We start from the raw sequence: 25,714 nt of genomic DNA, 5'->3' as shown, positions 1-25,714 counted from the left end.
AAGTCCAGACTTAGTGCCTTTTAGTCAAATGTGTTACAACTATGAGAAATAAAGAGTATTTACCCAAAACATGGAATATAAGTTAGAGTAAACATGAAGCGAGCACATGGAATCAAACATGAGAAAAACCGGAAATATAACACACTAACAAAATTAAATGAAAAACCCAACAACATTGCAAGAACAAAAACTTACTCTTTACCACAATAGACATAAAAGATAACACTGGAAGGGACGACAGCGTTGCTAAAAAATAACTCATTACCATCCTCTTATATCAATAAAATACATTAAACTGAAGTATGTCTCTTTTTCAGTTACTGAGTCAAAACAACGAAACATTGATTTCATCTTATTTATGATTTGCAACACAGTAAGTATTTTTCATTTAAATATCATTTAAATATCAATAAAGTCAATGTCAGTGATGGTCTGTTATCATGGTTATATTTTTTTTCATATCATCCTTTGAATTTTAATGTTCCTTCTCTAATACCTATAACACTTCCATTGCATGTCACAGGAAAAAAATGAATTCAGTTTTTATGCATGTTCTCTTCTCTCTTGCTCTTATACAACACACACTTTATAGTGTATGCACCTCTTGATCCTTATTCACCCTCTGTTTTATGCTAGTTGGCTTTGTAACATGTAAGCATGGTGAACGATCTTAACACATTCGTGTGGATCATTAATCAGGCTCTGCAAGTGTTATGAAACCTGAGGGTTCCACTAGTGCTATAAATTGAATTTTCTTAAATCTATGTATTAAAGTGAGACAAGTTTGATATATTTTCAGGAGCTTATTTTTCATTATCTGTATTTGAAGTTTGAAGTTGGACTTTGGTATAACTGAAGATAAAAGGAACTTGGTAAGCTTCTGTTTAGATATTTTAGATTAAGAGATAACTGTGTTGTAAAACAAATGCAGCATTTAAATTTTTTAAGAAGGAACCAATCTCTTCATAAGAAATTTAAACTTTTGAGTTATTGAAGAATGTATTTTGTTATCTATTAGCATGTCATTGATTAGTTGTCTTATTGATGTACATACCACATCTCCTTTTATTCATATAACAATGAATAATTATGAAGTAATGAAGAATCTTTAATACTGAAATACTCATATTTATATTTAAATAGAAATTCTTCACTAGAGCAAATGAGAGATATTGAAATTTGGGAAGATAGAAATAAAATAAATACAGAACTAGAGAAATGTCGAACCAAAACTAAAAAAATTAAAGCTTTGAAACAACAATTTAACATGTTAAAGGAGTTGGTTACAGTAAATTGTGAACAGAAACATTTATTTTTATACAGTTGCAAAGGAAAACCATACAGTGAACTGAAATTAGTAGAAAATATTCTTCAACTTTTGGATATAAAAAAACATCAAAGTTCTCAAAATTCATCTGAAAATGATTTTTATTTGGCAAAATTATCTAAAGAACCAGAGCTACTTATTGGGTACCAAATTTTACATGTATGGCATGATGATGAAAAACAGACGGATTGCAACTGGCTAGGAAAAATTCTCACATATGAAAGTGGAACATTTAAGGTTATTGACAGTTCATAATCTGAAACTAACATTTTTATAAATGGTGGATCACAAATCCTTTTCAACATAGCACATAACCAGTCCAAAATTAAAATATGAATAAAACTTTCCATGATTTAACTCAATTTATTAAAACATTTTGCTATCATTGAAAGCTTAAGCATATAACAATAGACTTGTCACATTTATTGACTAGATTCTAGCTGTTGCATAAGCCATGATTTCAGTGAAGTAAAGAAGTTTAAGATCATATTTGAACACAACCACCAAGCATGTCTTTTATTGGTGCTTCTTATCTGCATTCTTTTCACTATGGTGAAGGTTTTGTTTGACATAATGACAAAGATGCATCCATTTTTCTTATGTATTGTTATGTTTGTCTAAGTTAAAGTATATTATATATTAAAGTTGTTACTTTTAAATCATATAGGAGATAACTATCTTATTTTGAAAGAATTAAGCTCTAAATATATTCAGTATAGATTGTATAAAACAAATTCAAAATGGGTATCAGCTTGAACATTTTCATAAATTAATGTTGAAAGATTTGTTTCAGTCATGATTTTGTTAAAGAGTTAATTTCTGCTATACTGAGTACTAGTATTCATAACTTTATGTATCATCACATGATTATGTCTTAATATATTACAGATTGAATATTGGAACAAAGACATATCAATCAGTAGTAGTAAAGAGTGCTATGATATGCAGATAGAAGAAATAGTGACAGATTATAAGAATGGTAGTCTGCAGTTCACAGGTTAATATTTTATTTCATAAATCATGATTATCCAGTAAAGGTATTATTTAATCATATTCATAACACAAACGTATGACATTAACTGTAATAAGAACATTTTAAAGAAACTAGGTGCATTTTTTTTTTGATATTGCATCAACATTATAATTATGTATACAAGATCTAATAATACCTCTGTAAAATGTATCTTTTCACTTTCAGATAAGGATGCATAAGAAGAACATTTTTTTTAATAAAGAAAATAGACTATAGATATTAAGTTGTATCATTGTTATCTCCCTTATATATTGGCTATTGACGTTAAAGAATTGAATTACTTCCCTTTTGTCACTTTGCAAATATGACAGAAGTTAACAGACACACTTAAAAATACCAATTATACCAACAATCAATAAAAATTGGCATAACTCTATGTATATTTAGGCACAAACAAATTCATGTTCACATAAATCATCGGTCAGACTTTCAGTTTATAAAAATAGGTAAAGTGGCTAGTACATGGTAAATGTTTGATACTAAACTATTGATTTCATTAATCCAATTTGACTGTAGGAAAAATTTGGTTGCAGAAAAAAGCAGGCAAGATGTTTTGACAACGTTCAATCTTTATTTAGTCCATGACAAATACGATTAGTTTTTAACAACTTAAGAACATGTACAGCTTTTGTTCCATAAGACAAAGAAGTGTTTACTTCCGCGTTCTTTTCATTGCAATATTTTATTTTTAAAAAGCCTATGAAGTGTATTGTAAACTTTAAGTGTCGATTAAATGTGTGGGTATTTATGCGTGACTCTTTGAAAGAATCGTCTAATTTTGTCTTAATAACAGGCATATCAACTGTGTTTTATTATTCTATTGCAATACATAAACTTCCTAAATAGTTTACGATACAAGTGAACTTAGGTTTGCAATGACTTTTTCCGTATTGATTTGGTTTACTGCTTTGGTTGGATATACTACTACAACGGGTATCGAAGGTACGTTTTATGTAATTAAATCAGTTGCATATATTGAGTCACTATTATTTACTTATTGCTTTAATGACAAAATACTTTTCTATATTGAAACTCCGCGTCATCATACGATGTCGTAATGCAAGATCAAGGTACATTTGTATTTACAACATCCCCTGAATTATGTCACGCTAGAGGTTTTATAGAAAGTTTTCAGTCTTCGGGTGTTTATGTTGAGCTTTCATAATCATACATGTACACTGATACAATTTAATGTAACTAACAGAGACTACATGACGTGAAGTTTATAAATTATAGTTGTACGCTCAACCTCCCCATTGAACATTTATCCAACACATAGGTAACCACAACCAACATTATTTTTGCACAGATTTACGCTCAAGCAGGTAATAGGGGTCACCTTCAACGTGCAGTGAGGTCAGAGTGTTTGTGTTGCTTTGTGTTGAAGGCCTTACTGTGACTTTGAAGAATATCAATAAAAGTTGTCCTTTGCTTTTTGTTTGTTTGTTTTTTTGGGTATTTACTGATTGTATATGATGGATAGCAACCCTATATCTTCTATTATTAATATTGATTATAAGATAGAAGATGTTGTGTGATTGCCAATGAAAAAACTCTCAACATGAGATCAAATGACACAGAACTATAGGTCACCGTACGACATTCAACAAAGCCGAAACCGTAAAGTTAGCTATACATTTTGTAGAAGGCACCGAAATTACAAACGTAAAATAATTCAAACGAAAAAACTAACGGCCTAATTTATGTACAAAAAAAATACCCGAAAAACAAATATTTTACACATCAACAAACGACAACTGAATTACAGGCTCCTTACTTGGAATCGGCACATACATACAGAATGTGGTGGGTTCAAGCATTTTAAAGGATCTCAATCCTCCCCTCATCATAGATACCAGGTATGACATTTTGTTTTTGCGTCAGATGCTCGATAAGGTTTCGTCTAATAAAAGACGCATCAGTAACGCTAAAATATAAAAAAAGTTGAAAAGGCCAAATAAAATTCGAATGTGGAGAGCATAGGACCAACAAATCCTTAAAGTTTTGCAACGGTACATTTAACGGTATTCTAATCTTGAGGGAGAAAGGCCTAAGTATTTCAAAAATCAATTTAAGTAAGGTTTACATACGTTACATTTGCGTAATTGAATCTAAAATTAAATCGTTGTGATAAAGAAAAAAAAAAGAATATGTTGTGTGAATGCCATTTAGACAACTTTCTAGCAAAGAGCGAAGGACGAAGAATGGACATTAATGCAAAAATTCCTGGAAAATGCAATAAAAATAAAACAACAATTAGTAATGCTGAAAAATATTTTGATTTCATGGAAATATATAATAGTTGAATGTAAAATCTTACTAATAATTATAGAGAAAGCAACCTTAAGATATTTGAGATGAAGATTTAACAAAAAAGGGAATTAAGTTAACGAAATAGTTGTTTTCCTTTTCCCATAATTAAAGAAAGTAATATCGTTATTTGAAACAGTTGCAGTCACGTCAAAAGGGTTTTACATTTATGTCATCTATTTCGAAAAAAGTAAAATGAAAATACACAATGCGTGTACTTTTGCATGCTTTGGGTTTATAAAAGTGTATTCAGTATACAGTATATGTGTAGAAATAAAGTGGCATTGAAATATGATTATATTCCAAATTGTTTATATTACATTATCTCGATGGGCTTTTCTCAAGAACGCATAGTTTAGCTAAATCCAAGTGCACGTCCGCATAAGATCCATCTGAGATCAAAATGAAGACATAACGCCAAGAAAAGAAGACACAAATTGTACAAAGACTAAAATAAGATGGATATGAAAATAAACAGTGAAAGACCAATGTCAAAAGAATATGCAAATACATTCGAAGGTCTGTTTGAACTTAAACAAAAAAAAAACAGATGTTTATGCATTTATTTTCTGTAGAAAGAACTTGATGGTCGGCTTAGTGTTTAACTCGTTTTACTGCCTTGTACGTTAGAGTAATACCGCAGACAGAACAGTTCGTGCCGGTTAAGTACAAGAAGTCTATCGTTTATCGTTTGATTGATCATGCGAATTACACGTGTTATCGACTTGACAATGCATACAACAAATCATACTAGTTTTGACAACCTATGTGTAAGTGTAATCGAAAACCTATGATAATTGTGCGCTTAGTACCACTTATATATTTATCCAGGATTTGTTCACTTTGAAAGAACACCATTTTTAAATATTGGATAACTGGGTTAAAAAAAACATAGAGCTATAAAGTGCATCTCATTTTGAGATGGTCTTTAACCCAATTAGACGCACTTATTTCAGCTTTTTTAATATTTAAAATAAATGTGGTAAAATATCTCTATTGTTATTTTAGACCTGGAAACTTATCATGTAGTCACTGATTTTTTGCCTTTGCACAGTACGATAATTCCTAAACTGTGTAATGAAACTTATTCCGAAAGAAACGTTACTCGACAAATTGCTGAAAAAAATGAGACATCTGGACAATTTGAGATCGTATGTATTATCTCAGATAACACAGGAACGACCAATAAATCCTTATTACAGACGTGTTTAAGTGATGTATTCATCAATATCGAATTTCACTTTTCTTGTAATAACAGTGATCAGCAACAAGGTATGTTTGTATTTTTTTTTTACAAAAGTCTCAGGTTTTGTCATAAAAAAAGTAAATGAAATAATCGAGAGAAACAACACTGTCTAATTTGACAGAGTTGATATTTATCAATGAAACTTTAACAAAGGGTCAAATGATACCAGAGGGACAGTCAAACTCATAAATCGAAAATTAACTCACGACGGCATGGCTAAGAATGAAAAGGACAAGCAGACAAACAATAGTAAACACGACACAACATAGAAAACTGAAGAATAAACAACTCGAACCCCACCAAATACTAGGGGTGATCTCAGGTGCTCCGGAAGGGTAAGCAGATTTTGCTCCACATGTGGCACCCGTCGTGTGACATATGAGATAACAAATCCAGTAAATAGTCTAATTCGGTAGGTCACATTTATGAAAGGGAAAGGGATTGTAGTTTAGACGTAAGGAACGTATCCGATATCATTTGTGTAATTTAACATTTTGTTTGGAGCTAACATTGCTAGATATAGTCAGGGGCGGAAACATCTCCCAAATAGGTTTGCTAAATAAAGGCACCAGTAGTACACATCCAATTCGCAGAGGTACTATTTTTGTACTTAAAATCTGTAATACTGAAAATTAACTTTTGATATTTAGTACTTTTTCTTTACTCTAAAATTATTGTGCTTTTTACGTACCTGTATTTTACAGTACTTAAAATTTTGGTACAGAAATAATACCAAAAGCGATCACAATATTCCATGTGTTTGAAAATCATAATTTTAAGCGATTTGGAATAGACATACTGTCAAAATGCTGAAAATGTAACGTTGTAACCAAAAATATGTAGTACTTAAATTTTCATGTACAAATTAAGCACTGTAAAATACAGGTACCTAAATATAACAATAATTTTAGAGTGACAAAATAGTACTAAATATGAAAAGAAGATTTCCAGTATTACAGATTTTTGGTACAGACATAGTACCAATGCAAAATCTACCGCTGTTCGAAACTCATAAAGCGAAAGAGAAAAAAAAAACAAATCCGGGTTACAAACTAAAACTGAGGGAAACGCATCAAATATAAGAGGAGAACAACGACACATGTAACAGCAGTCCTTGAAAAACTTGATAAAAACTTTTAAAAATCGTGTTTTTTTTATATCCTTTGACAAAACTGTAATTTTAAATATGGAATGCCTCTTTGGAATTTTATAGGGTTGTTATACCCCCCAATATATGTACAAAAAGAACATTCAAATCTTAATATGCATTGCTTACTTTCGCCCAATATGGAATTTACAGATATTCAAACACTGTCCGACTTGTAATGACATTTGAAGATTTATTATAATAAAACTGTGTTTTCTCTTTTAAGAAACATTCCTTGCTTCATATCCATATGATAATATTACATACAATGTAACGGATTACTGCGACGAACCAGTTCTTCAGGAATTAAAAATTCTTAACCAGTCAAGTGATATATATTGGTCAGTTTGTGAAGACATTTCCAAAACGGTTATGACAAATTGTTCTGTGAGATGCGATGGAAAAATGTGCTCCATTAATACAATTTGTGTACGGGAAATTAGTCCTAAATGTCTTATACAGAAATATGTGAGACTATCTTACGAATGCGAACAAGATTCAAGTAAGTAATTAAGAACAACTTTTAAATAATTTCCAAAGTGTGTGCAGATATTTTATTTTTCATCTTAAATTTGATTTCGCAAGTGCTGTTATCTAGGTTTTTTTTGTGATATTTAAAAATAATAACGGGTGTATATGCATATGTATTTTTAACTATTACATTATTACTGTAGTTTTAGAGATCTAGTTTAATGTGAAAAATCATAATACAATGCAACAGATCGCTTCTATAGGTTTTGTATCTCTTTTTACAATGTTTCAATAGAATGAGAAGTTTTTGTCACGACATATTTATCTTTATTGATTTCAGGAAGCTGGCTTGTCATTTTTTTGATTTTTTGTCAGATTTTCGGCATCCTCTACTTTTATCCATTTAAATGCCTTGAAAAAATTGGCGCGATGACCCCCATTTTCCTTTTTGTAAATCTTTTACATGTATAATGATAAGCCATCTGTAAAAGTCTAATAAAATATAAATTATTTATTAAAAGTTTTTGAGAACTTCAACTTGTCAATGATAAAGCTATGAAAAGTCAAGAGAGAATGTTTTCCCGCCAAAATTCCAATGGCTTATATATCGACAACAAGCACGGTGACCTATATATGTTTTTGGGCTCTTTAGATTCCTTTATTAATTCTCTATCGAAATAAACTAGTGTTTTGAAAAGTCATTTATTTTGAAACTGAGAAGCTTGAAACTGAGAAGCTAACTCTCTTAAAAGAGGGACGAAAGATACCAAAGGGACAGTCAAACTCATAAATCTAAAACAAACTGACAACGCCATGGCTTAAAATTAAAAAGACAAACAAACAACAGCACACACGACACAACATAGAAAACTAAAGAATCAACAACACGAACCCCACCAAAAAACTAGGGGTGATCTCAGGTGCTCCGGAAGGGTAAGCAGATCCTGCTCCACATGCGGCACCCGTCGTGTTGCTTATGTGATAACTAATCCGGTAACTATTCTAATTCGGTAGGTCACATTCATGAAAGGGAAGGGGATTGTAGTTACGACGTAAGGAACATATCCGATATCATTTGTGAAACGGTTATTCCATAACGGTCAACCAACTCGTGATGGCGTCCGTAAAATTTACGAAGGGATGATTTCAACTTCACCATTTGGAACTCGTGGTTTAATAGCTTCCTTGTAAGCAGCAACCCTCTATCAAGAAAGTCATGATAGGAAATGCAAGCACGGGAATATCGTATCAATTGGGAGATATATACCCCGTATGCAGGAGCTGATGGAATATTGCTACTTAGAAATGGAAAGTTCCCAATTGGAAAGCGAAAATCATCTCTTTTGTCGTATAGTCTTGTTTTCAACCGACCCTCATTGTCAATTTCTAGATGTAAATCAAGATATGAGGCCGACTTAACTGTATCTGTAGTATCCTTTATCTCTAGCTCGATTTGATAGATGCGTTCCACATAGTCACCAAATTTTGAATTATTTAGTGAAAGAACATCATCTATATAGCGAAAAGTAGAGTTAAAGGATATTGCTAACTTCTTATCTTTCTTTCAAAAAGTTCCTGCATGAAGTCAGCCTCATAATGATAAAGAAACAAGTCGGCAAGTAGAGGGGCACAGTTTGTTCTCATTGGAATGCCGACCGTCTCTTGAAAAACACGTCCCCCGAACGTAACAAATATTTTGTCAATCAAGAAATCAAGCATCTTGATAATATCAGTTTCAGAGAATTTTTTGTTCAAATCAGAGTAATCCTTTACAAAGTAGGATTTATCCCTCCCTAAGACAAGATACTTGTATCTACGTTGGCCATTCTTTTTTACGAAGCAAAGCAATACCAACTCTTTCAATTTGTCTTTTAGTTTGGAATGTGGAATACTAGTGTACAGAGTAGAAAAGTCAAATGTTTTAATACTGTTACAAGATGAAAGGGTGTTAGATTGTATGTATTCTAAAAGATCTTTGGAATTTTTAAGTATCCACATCTGATTCACGCCCCCTCTGGAATAAATAAATAAACCCTATTACGAAAAAACCACAGAATATGAACCATAAAGTACTCGCAGTTACTGAAAGCTAATTCATATATGACAGATGGCAACAACCAACTCAAAAATTATGGTTTATTAGACTAAAATATCAATCAGTTTACATCAAGCGTTCATTGCATTTAATGTACAGACGTCATTACTAGATATTGACAGTCAAAGACCTTTTGAAATGCCAAAATAGAAAAATTCATAGATTGAAGATTAACTGACCATAGAAATTAGGATTAAAATTTTATATGTGCACCAAACGCGCGTTTCATCTACATAAAACTCGTCAGTGACGCTCGAATAAAAAAACGTTAAAAAGGCAAAATAAAATACGAAGTATAAGAGCATTGAGGACCAAAAATTTCTAAACATTTTGCCTAATACAGCTAATGTCTAGGTCAAACATTCACGGATGTGACGCCAGATCAGGTACCGCTTACGATCTGGCATCATTCCTGGCAATCTGTGTTTCATGGTTTCTTAACCTTGTATACAGATACAAAAAAGGAACAATTTGATATGATTATCTACTGATATGCAATGAAATATTAGTGACATGTTATCCATTATAGTATTGGATAGAATAAAAACTTTACTCATGCCAAGTATTTCTTCATTCGCAACAAATGTAAATTCTGCATCATATTTTGAAAATTAGAAATTTAAACTCAACCTTTTTTGTCGTAAATCTCCGTGAAGAGTTTATAATGTAAAATTAAAATGTCTATATTTATACTTATAATAAAATGGAGTTTAGACATATATATACTGAGTTTGGCCATAAATTGTTATCGAAAGCAGTACATGAACTATTCTCGTATTCAATAGGCACAATTAGTGCTAATAGGAATACATATATCCTGTCGGTAAACGTTATTCCCAAAACATACAATATTAGCTTCAAATACCATTGGGTCCAACCGGCTATTAGCAGAGATGTTTGACATACCAAAGATTGTTGCAAAAAACATTAACACATACATAATACATTAAGGGAAATCTTCATCATTATTGAACATAACGTCCTTCACTTGTTAAAATTTGTTAAATGTAGCTAATGCACCCGTATTTTTCTTCAATACTAATTTATTCCAGTGAATGTAGAAAACAAAGAAGTTCTGATTTATATTGACTGTGGAAACAAACATCTGATTGGTATCGAGGATATTTCTATACAACAAAAAAGGCAATCCTGTTCTAGAACTCAAAAGCAGTGTTTTATTTCCAACGAAGACAAAACACTGATTAATAATGCATGCCACAACCAAAGGAATTGCACTAAGCCGTTTAAACTTAACTCAAAATGTCTTTACATAACAGAGTATGCATATTACAATGTGTCTTACAAGTGCTCACATAAGAAAGGTAAGTATATATTATTCAAAACACTTTTTGTCTTTGTGAAGATTAATGAACCGACGACCAACGGTAGACAAAAGTACATGCATATCATGGATGTTTAAAAAAGTCAAAAATAATTGTAATGACTTTATCCTTTTTTTTTTTTTTTTATCTTTTTTTAAACGATAACATAAGAATTAGGTGAGTGTTGATTCTGAGCTTTTCCAGAAAAAGGAGCGAATGACACAAAAGTCGTCAAACTCATAGATAAAAAATAAACTGTCAACGCCATGGCAAAAAAAAATAACAAGACAAATAGATATATATGTTCCGAACCATATGAGTATTTTGACCATACGCGTATGGTCATGACCATATGGGTATATACTCATATGGTCGGGGTAATTTACACTCTGTTACAGTTTGCTTTTAATACTTCTAAACTCTTCATATGGTATGACCGTTGGTTAAAAGGACGCTTTCATATAGGAGATTTTATTATTATATTATAATAAAAAGATAAGCTAAATAAAAATTAGAATTTTTACATAGTTAATTTTACTTACTTGTCAAAACTATAATAAAAAGACATTTTATTCCGATGGTCATTACCGATGGTTATTACCTATTTGTTATTACGCGTGAATAGCAATATGTCGACTTAAAAAAAAATCCAAAAATTTCTAAATGAACTGTTACACAAGTGAAGAAGTTAGTGGAAAGTAACACAGTTTATTTAAGTTGTCTCGGTAATATGGTGTATTGCAGTTATGTTACGATATTTGAGACTTAGAGCTTCTTGAAAACACTGTAGACATATCGGAATGACCAAAGACCTCGGTATCACTGTTCACAGCTACACAAAGGTTAGCTTTTCACTCGCACACTTAAGGTGTAAATGATAAGGATCGTACACAACCAAGACTTGCAAATGCAAAAAAGCTATGGTACCGTGTGGAAGTAAATGTTACCAAGCCTTCATGCAAGAATGTAATCAGCGATGAAATCTAACTTTGGCATCAATGTCTAAATTGTACGTAGTATTTGAATTATAAAATAATACATTGTCATGTAACCATCATTGTTTTTTAGTTAAAGTTTTTCTATTATTGAAACTTTTATAATGAAATTTAAAAGAAAAATATACCTACATGGTCCAAAAACTCATATGGTCCGGCCCGTTAGTAACCAAACGAGTATTATACTCATATGGTCCTACCATATGAGTATACGCATATGGTCATGACATACGCGTATGGTCCAAATACTCATATGGGTCGGAACATATATATATGTGCAAAAGACACAACATAGAAAACTAAAGACTAAGCAACACTAACCCCGTCAAAAACTTGGGTTGAACTCAGGTGGGTAAGCAGATCCACATGTATCATTAACCGTGTTGCTCATGATATTATAAACCCAGTAAAATAGTATAATTTGGTAGGTCACAAACAACTTGAAGTAAAAGTGTTTTCAATTATCTTGTACTGTTCAGTAGAAGACTGTATATAACATGTATAAGTTCGGAATTTTATACTTTTAAATTAGGTTTTATGGATGTCGTAGTACATGTATAGAGAAAATACACTCTTGTAAAAACAAATCTATTAAATCCACTCATAACGAATCCATACCAAACAAACACGGGGATTATATAAAAGTTAGGAATACGTCATTGACAACATGTGTTCAGTAGGTAATAATAGTGCTAATGTCGATTTTTAGCAGAAGGAAGCAGAAAATAAACAACTTGAAGTTGTTTGTGACTTACCAAATTATACTATTACATGTATTATTACTATAAAAAATAAACCAGTTGAAAAACACCAGCATACTACATTTGATCTGTTTCGGAGTTTAGCGTGACATCTTCACTAAACAAGTACTAATTTGTGTTTTGGGAGCAATTGAAGCCCTTCACGGGATGCGAGATATTCTCGCTGCTTTGAAGACGCAAGGGGGTGACATTGGAATGTTTTCTGAATTTTGGTCAGATTGTTGTTTCTTTGACACGTCCTCTTTTTCATGTTCAGACAGTTTTATAAAAGTATTTTTCTCTGAATTAGCTATCATAATCAAATTGTAATGTTAATTTAGAACAGTGCTGTTCTGACAAAAATTCGAAGTGTTTTTTCATTGAGGTAAGCCAGTGCACCTGGGTTTGACATATGTAGCTATCTCTATGTTTATCAGATTGGACCTATGAAGATATAGCCTATATCATGTATATGATATTGAACCGCACCATGCTCACAGCTCAGTTGGTTTTCTACGACATTGTGGTCAAATAAGTTAACTATTTACACAATGGAGTATGAAATGCAAGTTTAAGTACGGTGACCGAGTAAGAAAAAGTCGCTTATTTAAGGAGTTTAATTGTCATTCGGACTATATGGCTAAAAATCACAGTATTTGTAGTTCAAAGGTTAAACTTAACATTTTGACTTGTCAAAAAATCGTACTGTGCAATTTTTGTGAAATGGGCTTTGAAGTACGTTAGTTTACTTGATAGAAAAATTGACTTTGACCAGTTTTGAGGTCTAAATTGTAAAAAAACATCCATGATATGATTTCTGTATTATATACATTGTTGTTACACCTTATTTTACAAAATAAATCCGTTATTAAAGAGTTTTTTCAAAATATTAACACTACATATATTTTGCATGCGAAAGAGTAAGTTTCAATTCAATTTTATCATTTGTTTTTACGCAAAATGTAAAATAATCAACATTCATATGATATTTCATACCTTTATTAATCAATAATATCCAATTCATTTATCTCAGAAGCATTAATTCAGAAATTCAAGCCAGAACACAAGTCCTAACGCTAAGCCTTTTATAGATACACACAAGCAATGGCCATGGGATGTTCTGAATCACTTACATTGAAATTCTTGGATATTTTTTGAAGTAGTAGAAATTTTGATGTCAAATGTTAAAGCAAAACGAATGGGTAATTTGTACCTTCTTTGAGATCGTCATCTCAAATATAACCTTATTTTTGTTTCAAACCGTACCAATTAATGAAGGTACATGTAGATGCCTGTTTACATATTCAATATGCTTCAACTTTCTGAGAATATTGGATCTCCTTTTATAGATGACGAACTTGCTATTAGACAGACTCCTGAAATGTTAACGGTATATGGACCTACATGGCAACAGAAAAGACTGTTAAAAGGCATAAGGGATTAAGGGTCACTGTATAGGCATAGCAAATCAAAAGTCTGCGCTTGTTAGATCGGCCCCTATTTAGACATTTCCCAGAGTCCATTAGTCGTGTAATGCTGGAAAGGGCTAAAATTGCTGCAAATAATGCAAATTCACACGAGGAAACAAAACCAACTTCAATGAAAAGAGATGAAGAACATGTTATTGCCATTGTGATGATCTAAATGTATCATGACTGATTCCTTTGATGTGGAACTTATCCTCCATGTCTTATCAATATCTCGTCTGGAATACATGCTACAAGACATGTTCAAGGCTATTTGCTCACAGCTGTCGAGGAAGCTTGAACATGTCCAGATATTTCATCACTAGTAATCTTTCGTTTGGTCAGTCAATGAGTTTCTATAGTTCAATATCAAATTCAAAACTAAAAACGTTAGAAAACATGACCACAAAAACAAACCTTAAATGTAAATCGGGGAAAATAATTTCAGGTCACATAAATCCACAATTTTTATTTTGACGTGCACTGATTTTGGCAAAAGATGATGTTGTAATAGAAAATATGCTATCGCACCCTAGTTCCCATTCCAATTTCCCTTTTTTACGATGACAGCACCATGAGAAAGTCTGATTTGGTGAAGCAATTGTAATCTGAAGTCTCTTGTGCACTTTCCCTACCTTTCTGTGTACCATCACTCACAACTTACACCAGAGATGGTATGGAATTAGTTCAATGTAGTGATGTTAAGGGAAGTAAAAAAAAATGATGACCTTGTAGCTGACTATTAAAAACATATGTCCCAATAAATTTCTATAGCGCACATAGTGGAAGATGTTTTTGACCGCTACGACATGAACAACTCTGTAAAGTCTGCTGAAAGGGAAAACCGAACAAAGAGCTTCCACCAAAGTGTATCAGATTATTTAGGGGAAAAGAATTCCTGACTGAAAGATTTTTTTCTTTTATAGAAAACAAACAGGTTCTCCTTTATTTCCATATTTCTCAGTCTGAAAGTTTGTAAATCCCGAAATTGTCAAAGTTTTAAAATATCAACACTATTAATGACTGTCGTGACTTAATTAAAAGCTCTCAAGAGGAGGCCGATTCTCGTATGCATTAAACTTTGACAGAAAGTTTAGAGAAATGGAAAAACGGAAGAACAATCATACGGACCTCTAATACGAAGGTGATTGTTCTAAGTGTTCACTACTACAAGCATATGACAAATACAAGCAAGGTGTTGGTGAAGATTGGGAACATTAGCAGTGTAAAGGATGGGCGAAGATTTTAACCCATTCACCAACTATGTGCATGTCTTTCCCCAACAATATGTAAAGTATTTCCAGCTGTACATGCTATTACTTGATGCGACACAACTTCGTCTCTGTTTGGGGTTGGTTAGCAAACTGCCTACAAATTTACCACCAGTAAAGATGTAAATTTAGTCAGGTAACCTCCCTGTGAAGCTGCACTGAAACAACATGTTTTATATATGTACTTTGTTTCAAACTGAAATTTGGACCGCATTACACATTGCTAACCTCTTATTTCGTCATCTTTACAATACAGTTGTCGAGAGTAAAATGATTCATTACACCCCGTGTATTTTAAAGGGCATATGTCAGCAAATTCTTGCAGTATCTTGTGTTTTCGTGTAAGGTATAATATCCATGTAAAAATGCATGTTTGTTCACAACAAAACCTTACATGTTTGGAGTTTTGCTCCTGTAAAGGGTGAGCATTATGTAGACATTTACAATCATGTTGCTACACAGATGAACCAGAAGATACTATTGGCTTAATTCTATTCTCTGGATCTCTTTGATTAGATTTTTTTGAAATTGTAACTGTTTTCGAGGTATTAAGTGGTTTTTAGTTTTAATGAATTGCATGAATAAACTTATGCTAATACTCCTTTATGATGGAAGGATTTTGGTAAACATAATATTTCTCATTTATTTCTGAGGTTGTATGTCAGCCGGCAAGGTAACTACTGTAAATTTAACAGAATATGTGTTGATCTTGTATAATAGAACAAAAGTTTGAAACGCGCCAATTTTCAAAATAATTCGATTTCTTAATTATTATTTTTTTTTGAATTTTTGAGATAATTTTTTGCTAATTAATTTGAAAAAAAGTCTGTATCTGAAATTCAAACTAAAATTGTTGTATATATCTTCAAATTTTGAAATATGGAAGAAAAAAATAATAACAGAATTTGATCTTTGGCCTTATTTTATGCAATAACTGTTACCAAATTTCTTTTTGACGACATCGATATTTCAAAAGTACTTGTTTTCCCGAATCCAATGATATATAATATAGCCATATAGTATGTTTGACGATTAAATCTAAAAAATATTGTGTCTGGTCACCGTACTATTTACATTTAAATGACAATAGTTTAAATTAATTACGATTTTGATTCGGATTCTTCCAGGACTAAATAGTGTACACATGCATAGGTACAGTATGAGTGGGGCATGATGTCTCTCGGTACCCATTATTGCTTAGCTAAAAACATGACGTTCTATTTTGCTTTTTTATTGTGTCCTTCTGTTTCTTTTCTTAATGACCTCATTTGATTGGAAGAGGTTTCAATCCATCAATGTTATACTGTATTTTTTTTTTGTAGTACATGCAATGCAAGAAACTAGCTGTCACAAAATCAACGAAACTATAACAATAAAATGTAACACTGGTCAACTAGAACCTCAGCAACTTTTAATTCAATTTCAACCATCTGATGTCGCTGACTGTCTACAACAAAACAATATCAACTTTACTTTTCCGTATGGTGTGTGCAGTCGGGGAAAAGAATGTGAAATCAATTTGATTGAAAACGGTCTAACAGACCACCCATGTCTGTATGTCAATACACATACAATTCACATAAATCACAGCTGTATTTATGGTAATGTTAGATTTTAAAGCAGATACCCACGGAATAGATTATTTAACATGCTGTAAACATGTAGTTGGCAAAACCTTTCAACATATGTGGTTCCTATTCTCTTCAATGTCTAATTTGATTTAGCCTTTAATTTTTTTTCCCAGTCTAATGGTTGAGACTTTTGTAGGACAAACACATGCAGCATGTATGAAACACTTGGATGGATGAAATAATAATCGCCAATTTACTTAGACTTTAAAAGAGGTACGAAAGATACCAGAGGGACAGTTAAAATCATAAATCGACAATAAACTGACAACGTCATGGCTAAAAATGAAAAGAACAAACAGACAAACAACAGTACACATAACCCAACATAGAAAACTTAAGAATAAACAACACGAACCCCACCAAAACCTAGGGGTGATCTCAGGTGCTCCGAAAGGGTAAACAGATCTTGCTCCACATGTGGCACCCGTCGTGTTGCTTATGAGATAACAAACCCGGTAAATGGTATAATTCGGTAGTTCATATTTATAAAAGGGAAGGGGAATGTAGTTACAACGTAAGGAACGTAACGAACATATCCGATATCATTTGTTGAACAGTTATTCAATAACGGTCAACCAACTCCGTAAAATTTACAAAGAGATGATTTCAACTTCACCATTTGGAACTCTTGATTTAATAGCTTCCTCGTGAGTAACAACCCTCTATCAAGAAAATCATGATAGGTAATGCAAGCACGGGAATATCGTATAAATTGGGAGATATATACACCGTATGCAGGTGCTGCTGGAATGTTGCTACTTAGAAATGGAAAGTTCACAATCAGAAAGCTGAAATCATCTCTTTTGTCGTAAAGTTTTGTTTTCAATCGACCCTCGTTGTCAATTTCTAAATGTTAGTCATGATGTGAGGCCGATTGAATTGTATCTGTTGTATCCTTTATCTCTAGTTCAATGGGATAGATGCATTTGACATAGTCACCAAATTTTGAATATTAAATGTAGAGTTAAAGGATATTGCTAACTTCTTATCTTCCTAAGAAGTTCCTGTATGAAGTCAGCCTCATAATAATAAGGAAACAAGTCTGCAAGAAGAGGGGCACAATTCGTTCCAATTGGAATGCCGATATTCTGTTGAAAAACACGTCCTCCGAACGTAACAAATATGTTGTCAATTAAGAAATCATGCATCTTGATAATGTCAGTTTCAGAGATGCTTTTGTTTGAATCAGAATGATCCTTTACAAAGTAGGATGAATCGCTTCCTAAGACAAGATACTTATTATTTGGGGCTTTATCTGCGGGGACAACAACATAATTGTCATGAAGGTAGGATAAGTGTTTTGCAACATTAGGGTCTTTAAAGATTGACGTTGCATGGGCATTGATAGATCCATTCAGTTTCTTAATTCTGATTTGTATCAACGACCTAACTGCCTCAATTCGGAAAAAGTGTCTACGTCTATAATCCTCGACTGAATCCATAAACTTCCTATCAATTCCATTTACGATCATAATCACTTATCATACTGCCGTATACCATTTGATGGAAGCTTGGATTTTTCTAAGGGTTATGACCCAACTCAACTAAATGTGGACCACTACGTCTTCCCGCCTAACTTGAAAAAAAAGTTTTTATGTAGTATTTTGTTCATCAGGGTGCAACAGTCATAATAGTAGTACTTACTAGAAATCAGATCTTGCCCAAAACAACATTTTTAATCAATTTGGTGTCTCATTTTCAATCTTGGTGTTTTATAAAACACCGTCAGATCTCCTTTTGACTGTCATGACCCTGCTATGTAAAATATATTATTTACAAACTAAAGCAGTATGGGTAATGACAGTTACCTCTATACTGTTGTCAAACATTGAACGCCTTACGCCTGCTATTATCACGTAACAATGTCGTTGAACAAAGACCAACAACTATATTTCTAGCATGTATTTAGTAAGAATAGAATACATGTTACACTAGTGTTAGTCAACGAGCTGAATAACCGAGCCAAAATATACAAGGTTTATACATTAGGGAATATTGTTTTCTGTTGTCAAAAAGTTATGTTTTCCTGATTCTCCCTGTCTGTTCGTGAACACTTTTACTATATTTTTAAGAGAAGGACCCTATTTAAATTTCAGCACGTAGTAACGAATAATTTTACTATTTTTTTATGTTGTGATGTTATACTGTTGTTTCAGATAAGGGTGGTGGTTGGGTAAACCCGCTGCATGTGTTTGCAACTGCCCTAATTCAGAAATACGGTGTTCAGTAGTTGTCAACTGGTCTGAACAGTATTTAAATTACTACAATCAAAAACTATAAACTACTTTACAGTTCAGTATTTTGGAGCTGTTCGGATCCAAAGGACTGTTTCAGACTAAAATGCTTTTACGAGCAGAAATAGTATAGAAATCCTTCTATAAGAATATGCTGATGACGTGTTTTCGTAAATCTGTATAATAAATAAAATATTCCTGTCTGGTATGACTTTGTTTTCAAACAAAGTGATGTAATAAATATTTGCTTTTTCCCTTTTCTTTTACATGACTCATCTCAGATTTGTATATATAAATCACAGTGAAGCTGTAGATACGGCATAACTGTATGACATGCTTGGGAAATAAATACATTTAATTTAAAATATAGTGGAATATTAAAAGTTCTTAAGTTCTTTGTTTTTTTAAACACTAAATCAGTTAGTATGTGAACTTTGAAAACTAATGTGTACAATTCTTGTGTTGTAGATAGCATCTTTGTCAAAATCCGAAAGTGTCGTTTGTGGTTTTACATTTATCGATTACTTATAGATTGCGTATGGATAGATCAGTACATATATTTTATTTTCAAAAAGTCAATTTGAAATCAACAACATATAAAAAAAAACTTGTTGATTCGGTGCTACATGAATATCAATATTATGGTCATTTTTATAAATTCCCTGTTTACAAAACATTGATTTTTTCGAAAAACTAAGGATTTTTTTTTTATCCCAGGTATAGATTACCTTAGCCGTATTTGGCACAACATTTTGAAATTTTCAATACGCAATGCTCTTCAAATTTGTACTTGTTTGGCTTTATATGTTTATAATTATTTTGATATGAGCGTCACTGATGAGTGTTATGTCGACGAAACGCGTGTCTGGCGAACTAAATTATAATCCTGGTACCTTTGATAACTAATTATAGTTCAAATTAATTTCTATTTAGTCTTTTGTTGTAAATACCTTCCAGCCGTTTGTCTTGCAGTATATTGTTTAAAAAAATCATTTTGTCAGAATATACCTTTAAAGGTAGTGGAAAGTCTTATTTGACTGAATATCCCTTGATGATTTAAAGTTTAGTCATGTTAGATCTGTTCAGATAACAGATTTACTTTTAGGTACAAAAATGGTTTACTGGTACATGTTATTTTACTTTTTACTATAATTACATATTAAGTCGACGATGCCCACATAAATGTGCCATTATGACAATACAAGGTGTTCATTTTTTTATGTTCATTTTAAACTGATTTATTTGTCCTTCCTTCTGTTTATATTCAACAGACCCGTTGTATAGCAACATGAGCAAAGGAGAAGTAACTCTTTCACACATGTTTACCATCAAACCTCACAGAGGTACGTATTTTAGAACATCAGAAGTTCATAGTTTTTGTATACCTTGATCATTAGGTCGTTTCACCTTTTTTTTTGCTTGTGTAGTATTGTTGTTTCATAAGATGTCGCTTAGATATTTATATATTTTTTACTGACCTATTCTATAACATGTTTTAAATTGAAATGTATTTTTATTGTCTAGCGAAATCAGTTTATTTAGATTATAATATTAATCGTACATGGTGAAATCATGTTGTCAGTGCGTTTCAACAGCTCATATATTCTATAAAGAATGAATGCAATAAAAACATGAATATTAAGTTCATTATTGGTAAATTTATATAAAAAAAAAATCAATATTTCTACTATTAGGAACTACTAAGGTCATCCAAGTGCTTCCTTCAACAGAAATGGCAACAACCAGAATACCAGGTATTTATAATTTTCAAGGAAAAAGCGGCGAAAATACCAGAGGAACAGTCAACCTCATAATCGAAAATAAACTGACAACGCCATGGCTAAAAATGAAACAGACATTCATACAAATAATAGTACACAAGAAACAACATAAAAAACTAAAGACTGAAAACACGAACCCCACCAAAAACTGGGGTGATCGCAGGTGCTCTGGATAGGGTAGGCATATCTGCTCTACATGTGGCACCGAATAGATAATAGAAACTTCATAAATAGGTAATAGCTATTATTTTTTAACTTTTGTTGTATTTCTTCCATAGACTTAATTGTATTTTAATTTGAAGTGTATCATAATCCTTTTTGACTCTGTGTCCTGTAATGGTTTTCTAAGATGTATTACAAATGTTTATTTCAACTGATCGGGCGGAGCCTACGTTTCAATTTGCATAAGGACAGTCTATTCGAAGATGTGTGTGATAAGGATGAAAGCCGTTAAAATTATTATTACTGATTTTTAATCGACTATCAGTGTCACCAAACAGATATTCACAAGAACTGAGTGTACGATATGGGACGAATAGAATAATTCAAGATTGATAGTATTAAATGTGCTAAAGCTGAGTATTTTAAAGTACCAGCTATTGTATTATTCTTTTTGACTTGTTTACATATTTGAACCGGATATACGACCATAACCGGACACTTCATTGATGAGTTTATCCCAAAACACCTGTCTATAGATGGAGATTACAAAATCAATAAAATATTACAGCTAAAATTAAAATAAAACACCATTGGAATTTGAAATTTACAACGCATTAGTGGAAATTTTAAACGCACAATTATTCATTGAAGTTTACTTTCTTTAGACCAATGTTATATGTTGTCTCCATCGTATATGTAGTATTGCAATTTTGAAATTCATGCATTTCGATAACCTACATTTTAAAATGTATGCATAACCGGACAAAAAACCGTGTTAAATCTTTCTACAGAAACCAATTAATATATGTATGATTAAAATCCATCACACCTCTTTGCGACTTTTGTCTCCATTAAATATAGATTTGACAACAACCATTATGTTGAGTGACAGTTCAACTACATCGAGAGACGAGATACAAAAAGCAGAACAAGGTATTTATATAAAACCCTTCCAAAAACCATGCTGCTTCGAAAGGTTAAACAGATCCTTCTTCATTTAAGGCAACCGTCTTGTTTGTCTTGTACTGGCAAACCCGGTAATAAGTCTTAGTTTGAAACTCATATTTGTCGAAATACAGAACTGTGGTTGTTTTGTGGTTACACAAGATTAAGAGTATCCTTCATTTTTGGTTCAGAAATAACAGAAACACTACAACGGTCAACCAACTCGTGATGTTATCCGTAAAATTTTCGAAGGGATGATTTCAACTTCACTACTTAACACTCTTGGTTCAATATCTTTCATGTAAGCAGACACCTCATATCGAGACAGCATATGAGAAATGCAACTTCATAATCATCCTTTTAACTAGGATCAATAAATATTTGATAAGGGACTTTCCGTTTTGTTTTGAATTTTCCTCAGAGTTCAGTATTTTGGGGATTTCACTTTTAAAAAGGATCAATATATTCCAAATATGTTGGCTTCTGGAATGTTTCTATCTAAAAATTGAAAGTTTATAATTGGGAAGCGTCTCATTGACAGACATACCACATCCTCTTTTATATATATACACATACCAGGTAATTTTGGTTATCATAAAATAAGTTGTTTTAAAAAGTTGAATGGTATGTGAACACAACTGAAAATTACGTTTTGATTTTCTTAGATCATTTTGGGTATAAATGAATGATTTGCATGTGCATAGGTTACGTGCTCAATTCTTTTTGGACTATTATCTTTCATCGGAAACACGACCGAATGGTCTGTTATATTTATTCTTTAACCCTTTGTTTATAATTTACATGCAATGACAAAGCTATTAATTTCTGCCTCAATGAATATACAGTTTTTGTTTTTTTATAGTTGAACTTGAATGTCTTACAATGGCGTTGTTACTACAAATTTCCGAGAACTTTGTTTATGCTAATACACAAAATATTAATTACTTGTTGTGCTTTTAGCTTCTAAAGGACCCATAGTTGGTGGCATCGTAGGTTTCATTGCTTTTGTTGCAATCTTCGTGGTATTGGCAGTATTTTTTAAAAGGTACGTAAAACACAAAAGTATTTTCTAAAAGCTGTCTTTTCAATGGTAAATTATGTCAATGTCATAAACACATGCGCACATCACGAGATTAGAGTAACGAACCTCAATAATTGTGAAAATATAAGAAGATGATGTGTGAGTGCAAATGAAACAATTCATCATCTAAATCACAATGTGTAAAAAGTAAGCTTGATGTGTAATAGTATAATATTTTCGAGTAATATTTCTGAAGTTGTAATTCAAAACTTTTGTTATATGATACAATTGTTAGAAATTAATATAGACTTAATAATACATAAATTAGCATATCACCACTTAAATTACTGGCGGTAATAATTTTGAATGTTTGGTCCATAGTTTTCAATTTTTGGCTTTTTCATATATATTTACAATTAATTTAAAAACGTGCACTTGTGTAACTAACATCTTACATCATACACTGTTCAAATTGCTAAGTATGACTTGGTATAATATTAAAGAGATTACAACTGCATGAAAAATGTTGGTTTTATAACTTAATAGGAAGATGTAGTGTCATTGCAAGATTTTACAATGTTACATGTAGTTTATTCAACGTTGTACAGTCATGGAAAACTTTAAGATAGAAAATGAGCTTTAATCAAACTGTTATCTTGTACTCGAAGGGTTCATATCATGAAACAGAAAACTAATGGACAATCAGAATGCATGGTTGGATCTCTAAAACGACAGAGCTCATTAAAAGATTATACTGGCATTCAGATGGTAGCCTATCCAGGTGAAGGAGACAAACATCTCACAAGGGACATTTCCGATAACTCTCAAACTAGATACGTAATCGACCAGAAAGAGAATTTCAAGAGAAAAGAAAGGAAAATTGACAGCGCCAAATGTGCAAGCGAATACACATTGGCAAAGCCAATCCCAAATAAACTACAGTCATCAAATATACAGCTAGAAATAACAACATCTGATTGCGGTTACAGTATGGCAAAACGAATTTCAAAAGAAGACAAAGACGGCGAAAATTGCATTCAAAGTAATTCAGATTTTATCGCCAGTAACGACTACCAGGATTCAACTGAGGAGGTATATGACCAAGCAAAAACCAGAAGAAACATGAACGACGTTGATGTGTATGCCAGAGCTACTGATGGTACTTATGATACAGCTAATCATTGTACAAAGCGACGAACCGAAAATGATGATATTGCATATGATCACTTCACTGGACCAAAGACTAATGACAACTACGATCTAGTAATAACACATAACCAAGTTGTCGGTGATGATACGTATGGTGTAAACTAAACCACATATGAGAATTGGTCTTAACATTTCGTTAATAAAAAATAACAAGATTATTGACAATTCGGATTATGTTTTGTACCTTCTGATTTATATTTTAAATATGGCAAAAATCTGATCTTAATTATTGATCATTGATTTATTTACATAAGAAACAAAAAGAAGATGTTTCAATGTACAAAAAGTTTACAGTGCCGTGAATCTAGACCTTTCTTGTATCTTCCCCTTTCTATTGTATTATATCCATTCGCTACTGCGGAATACATTATAATTGTTTATGTTAAGTTGAGAATTTGTGTTTCAAATTAATAATTTTTCTACAATGTTTTATACATTACAAATACAAGGTACGTTTGCCGTTGTTTTGTGAACATTATTTGTTATCATGATATAAATGTATGACTTTTCATTTATGTTTATCTGATTATAACAATAATAACTTGAAAGTGTATTGTAAATATGTATTACGTTTGGTGTCACGTGTTGAACAGGATCTACTTATGCTTCCGGATTACCTTCTGTCGTACCGAGTCCTATGTTTTCTATGTTTAGTTTTGTACATTTGAGCTAGTCCATTTGGTCGTTTTAAGCTATGGCGTTGTCAGTTTTTTTTTCGAACGAGTTTGATTGGTCCTTTACCATTATTCGGTGACCAGTACAATATCTCAACTCACTAGAGAGAGGTTACTTCTATCTTAGATCTAAAGATACGACAATAAAGAATATTCCTCAAGTCTGTAATTATAACAATTGTTTCACATTCAAGAGTTTGACATTCCGTAGATTCCTGTTTTTTTTCAGTTAATAGATAAGGAAGATGTGATAAGTTTAATTTTCTTGATTGATTGATAAAATCTTTTGAAAACCCATAGATTTTTCAAATGTTCATACTTTGAGTTATGTTCACGGCGGTCAATACCTGTACTTTATAACAACCTAACCATAGAACAGGCAACAGCAGAAGGTGAACAACAGGTCTCCACCAATGCAGCGAGCAATTCCCGCACTCGGAGGCGTCCAACTGACCCCTAAACAAATATATATACTAGTTCAGTAAAAATGAACGCCATACTAAACTCCAAATTGTACACAAGAAACTAAAATAAAGATAATAAAAGACTAATAAAGGCTAGAGGCTCCTGACTTGGGACAGGCGCAAAAATGCAGCGCGGTTAAACATGTTTATGAGACCTCAACCCTCCCCTT

At 32.2% G+C, this 25,714-nt stretch overlaps 1 protein-coding gene across 1 annotated transcript; it reads left to right on the top strand.

The window, feature by feature from the left end:
* The first annotated feature begins 3,141 nt into the window (after positions 1 to 3,141).
* On the top strand, positions 3,142 to 24,571 carry LOC139489122 (uncharacterized). Its single transcript, XM_071275253.1, has 10 exons — positions 3,142 to 3,302; positions 5,679 to 5,942; positions 7,290 to 7,565; positions 10,682 to 10,951; positions 16,746 to 17,024; positions 20,560 to 20,631; positions 20,983 to 21,042; positions 22,093 to 22,164; positions 23,137 to 23,221; positions 23,866 to 24,571. Exons 1-10 carry the CDS (start codon positions 3,236 to 3,238, stop codon positions 24,509 to 24,511), a joined length of 2,091 nt encoding a protein of 696 aa, XP_071131354.1. The 5' UTR covers positions 3,142 to 3,235; the 3' UTR covers positions 24,512 to 24,571.
* Positions 24,572 to 25,714: the final 1,143 nt, after the last annotated feature.

Source organism: Mytilus edulis, chromosome 9, assembly GCF_963676685.1.
Source record: "Mytilus edulis chromosome 9, xbMytEdul2.2, whole genome shotgun sequence".
NCBI lineage: Eukaryota > Metazoa > Mollusca > Bivalvia > Mytilida > Mytilidae > Mytilus > Mytilus edulis.
The sequence above is the reverse complement of the archived record's forward strand: the minus strand, read 5'-3'. Positions and strand labels throughout refer to the sequence as shown.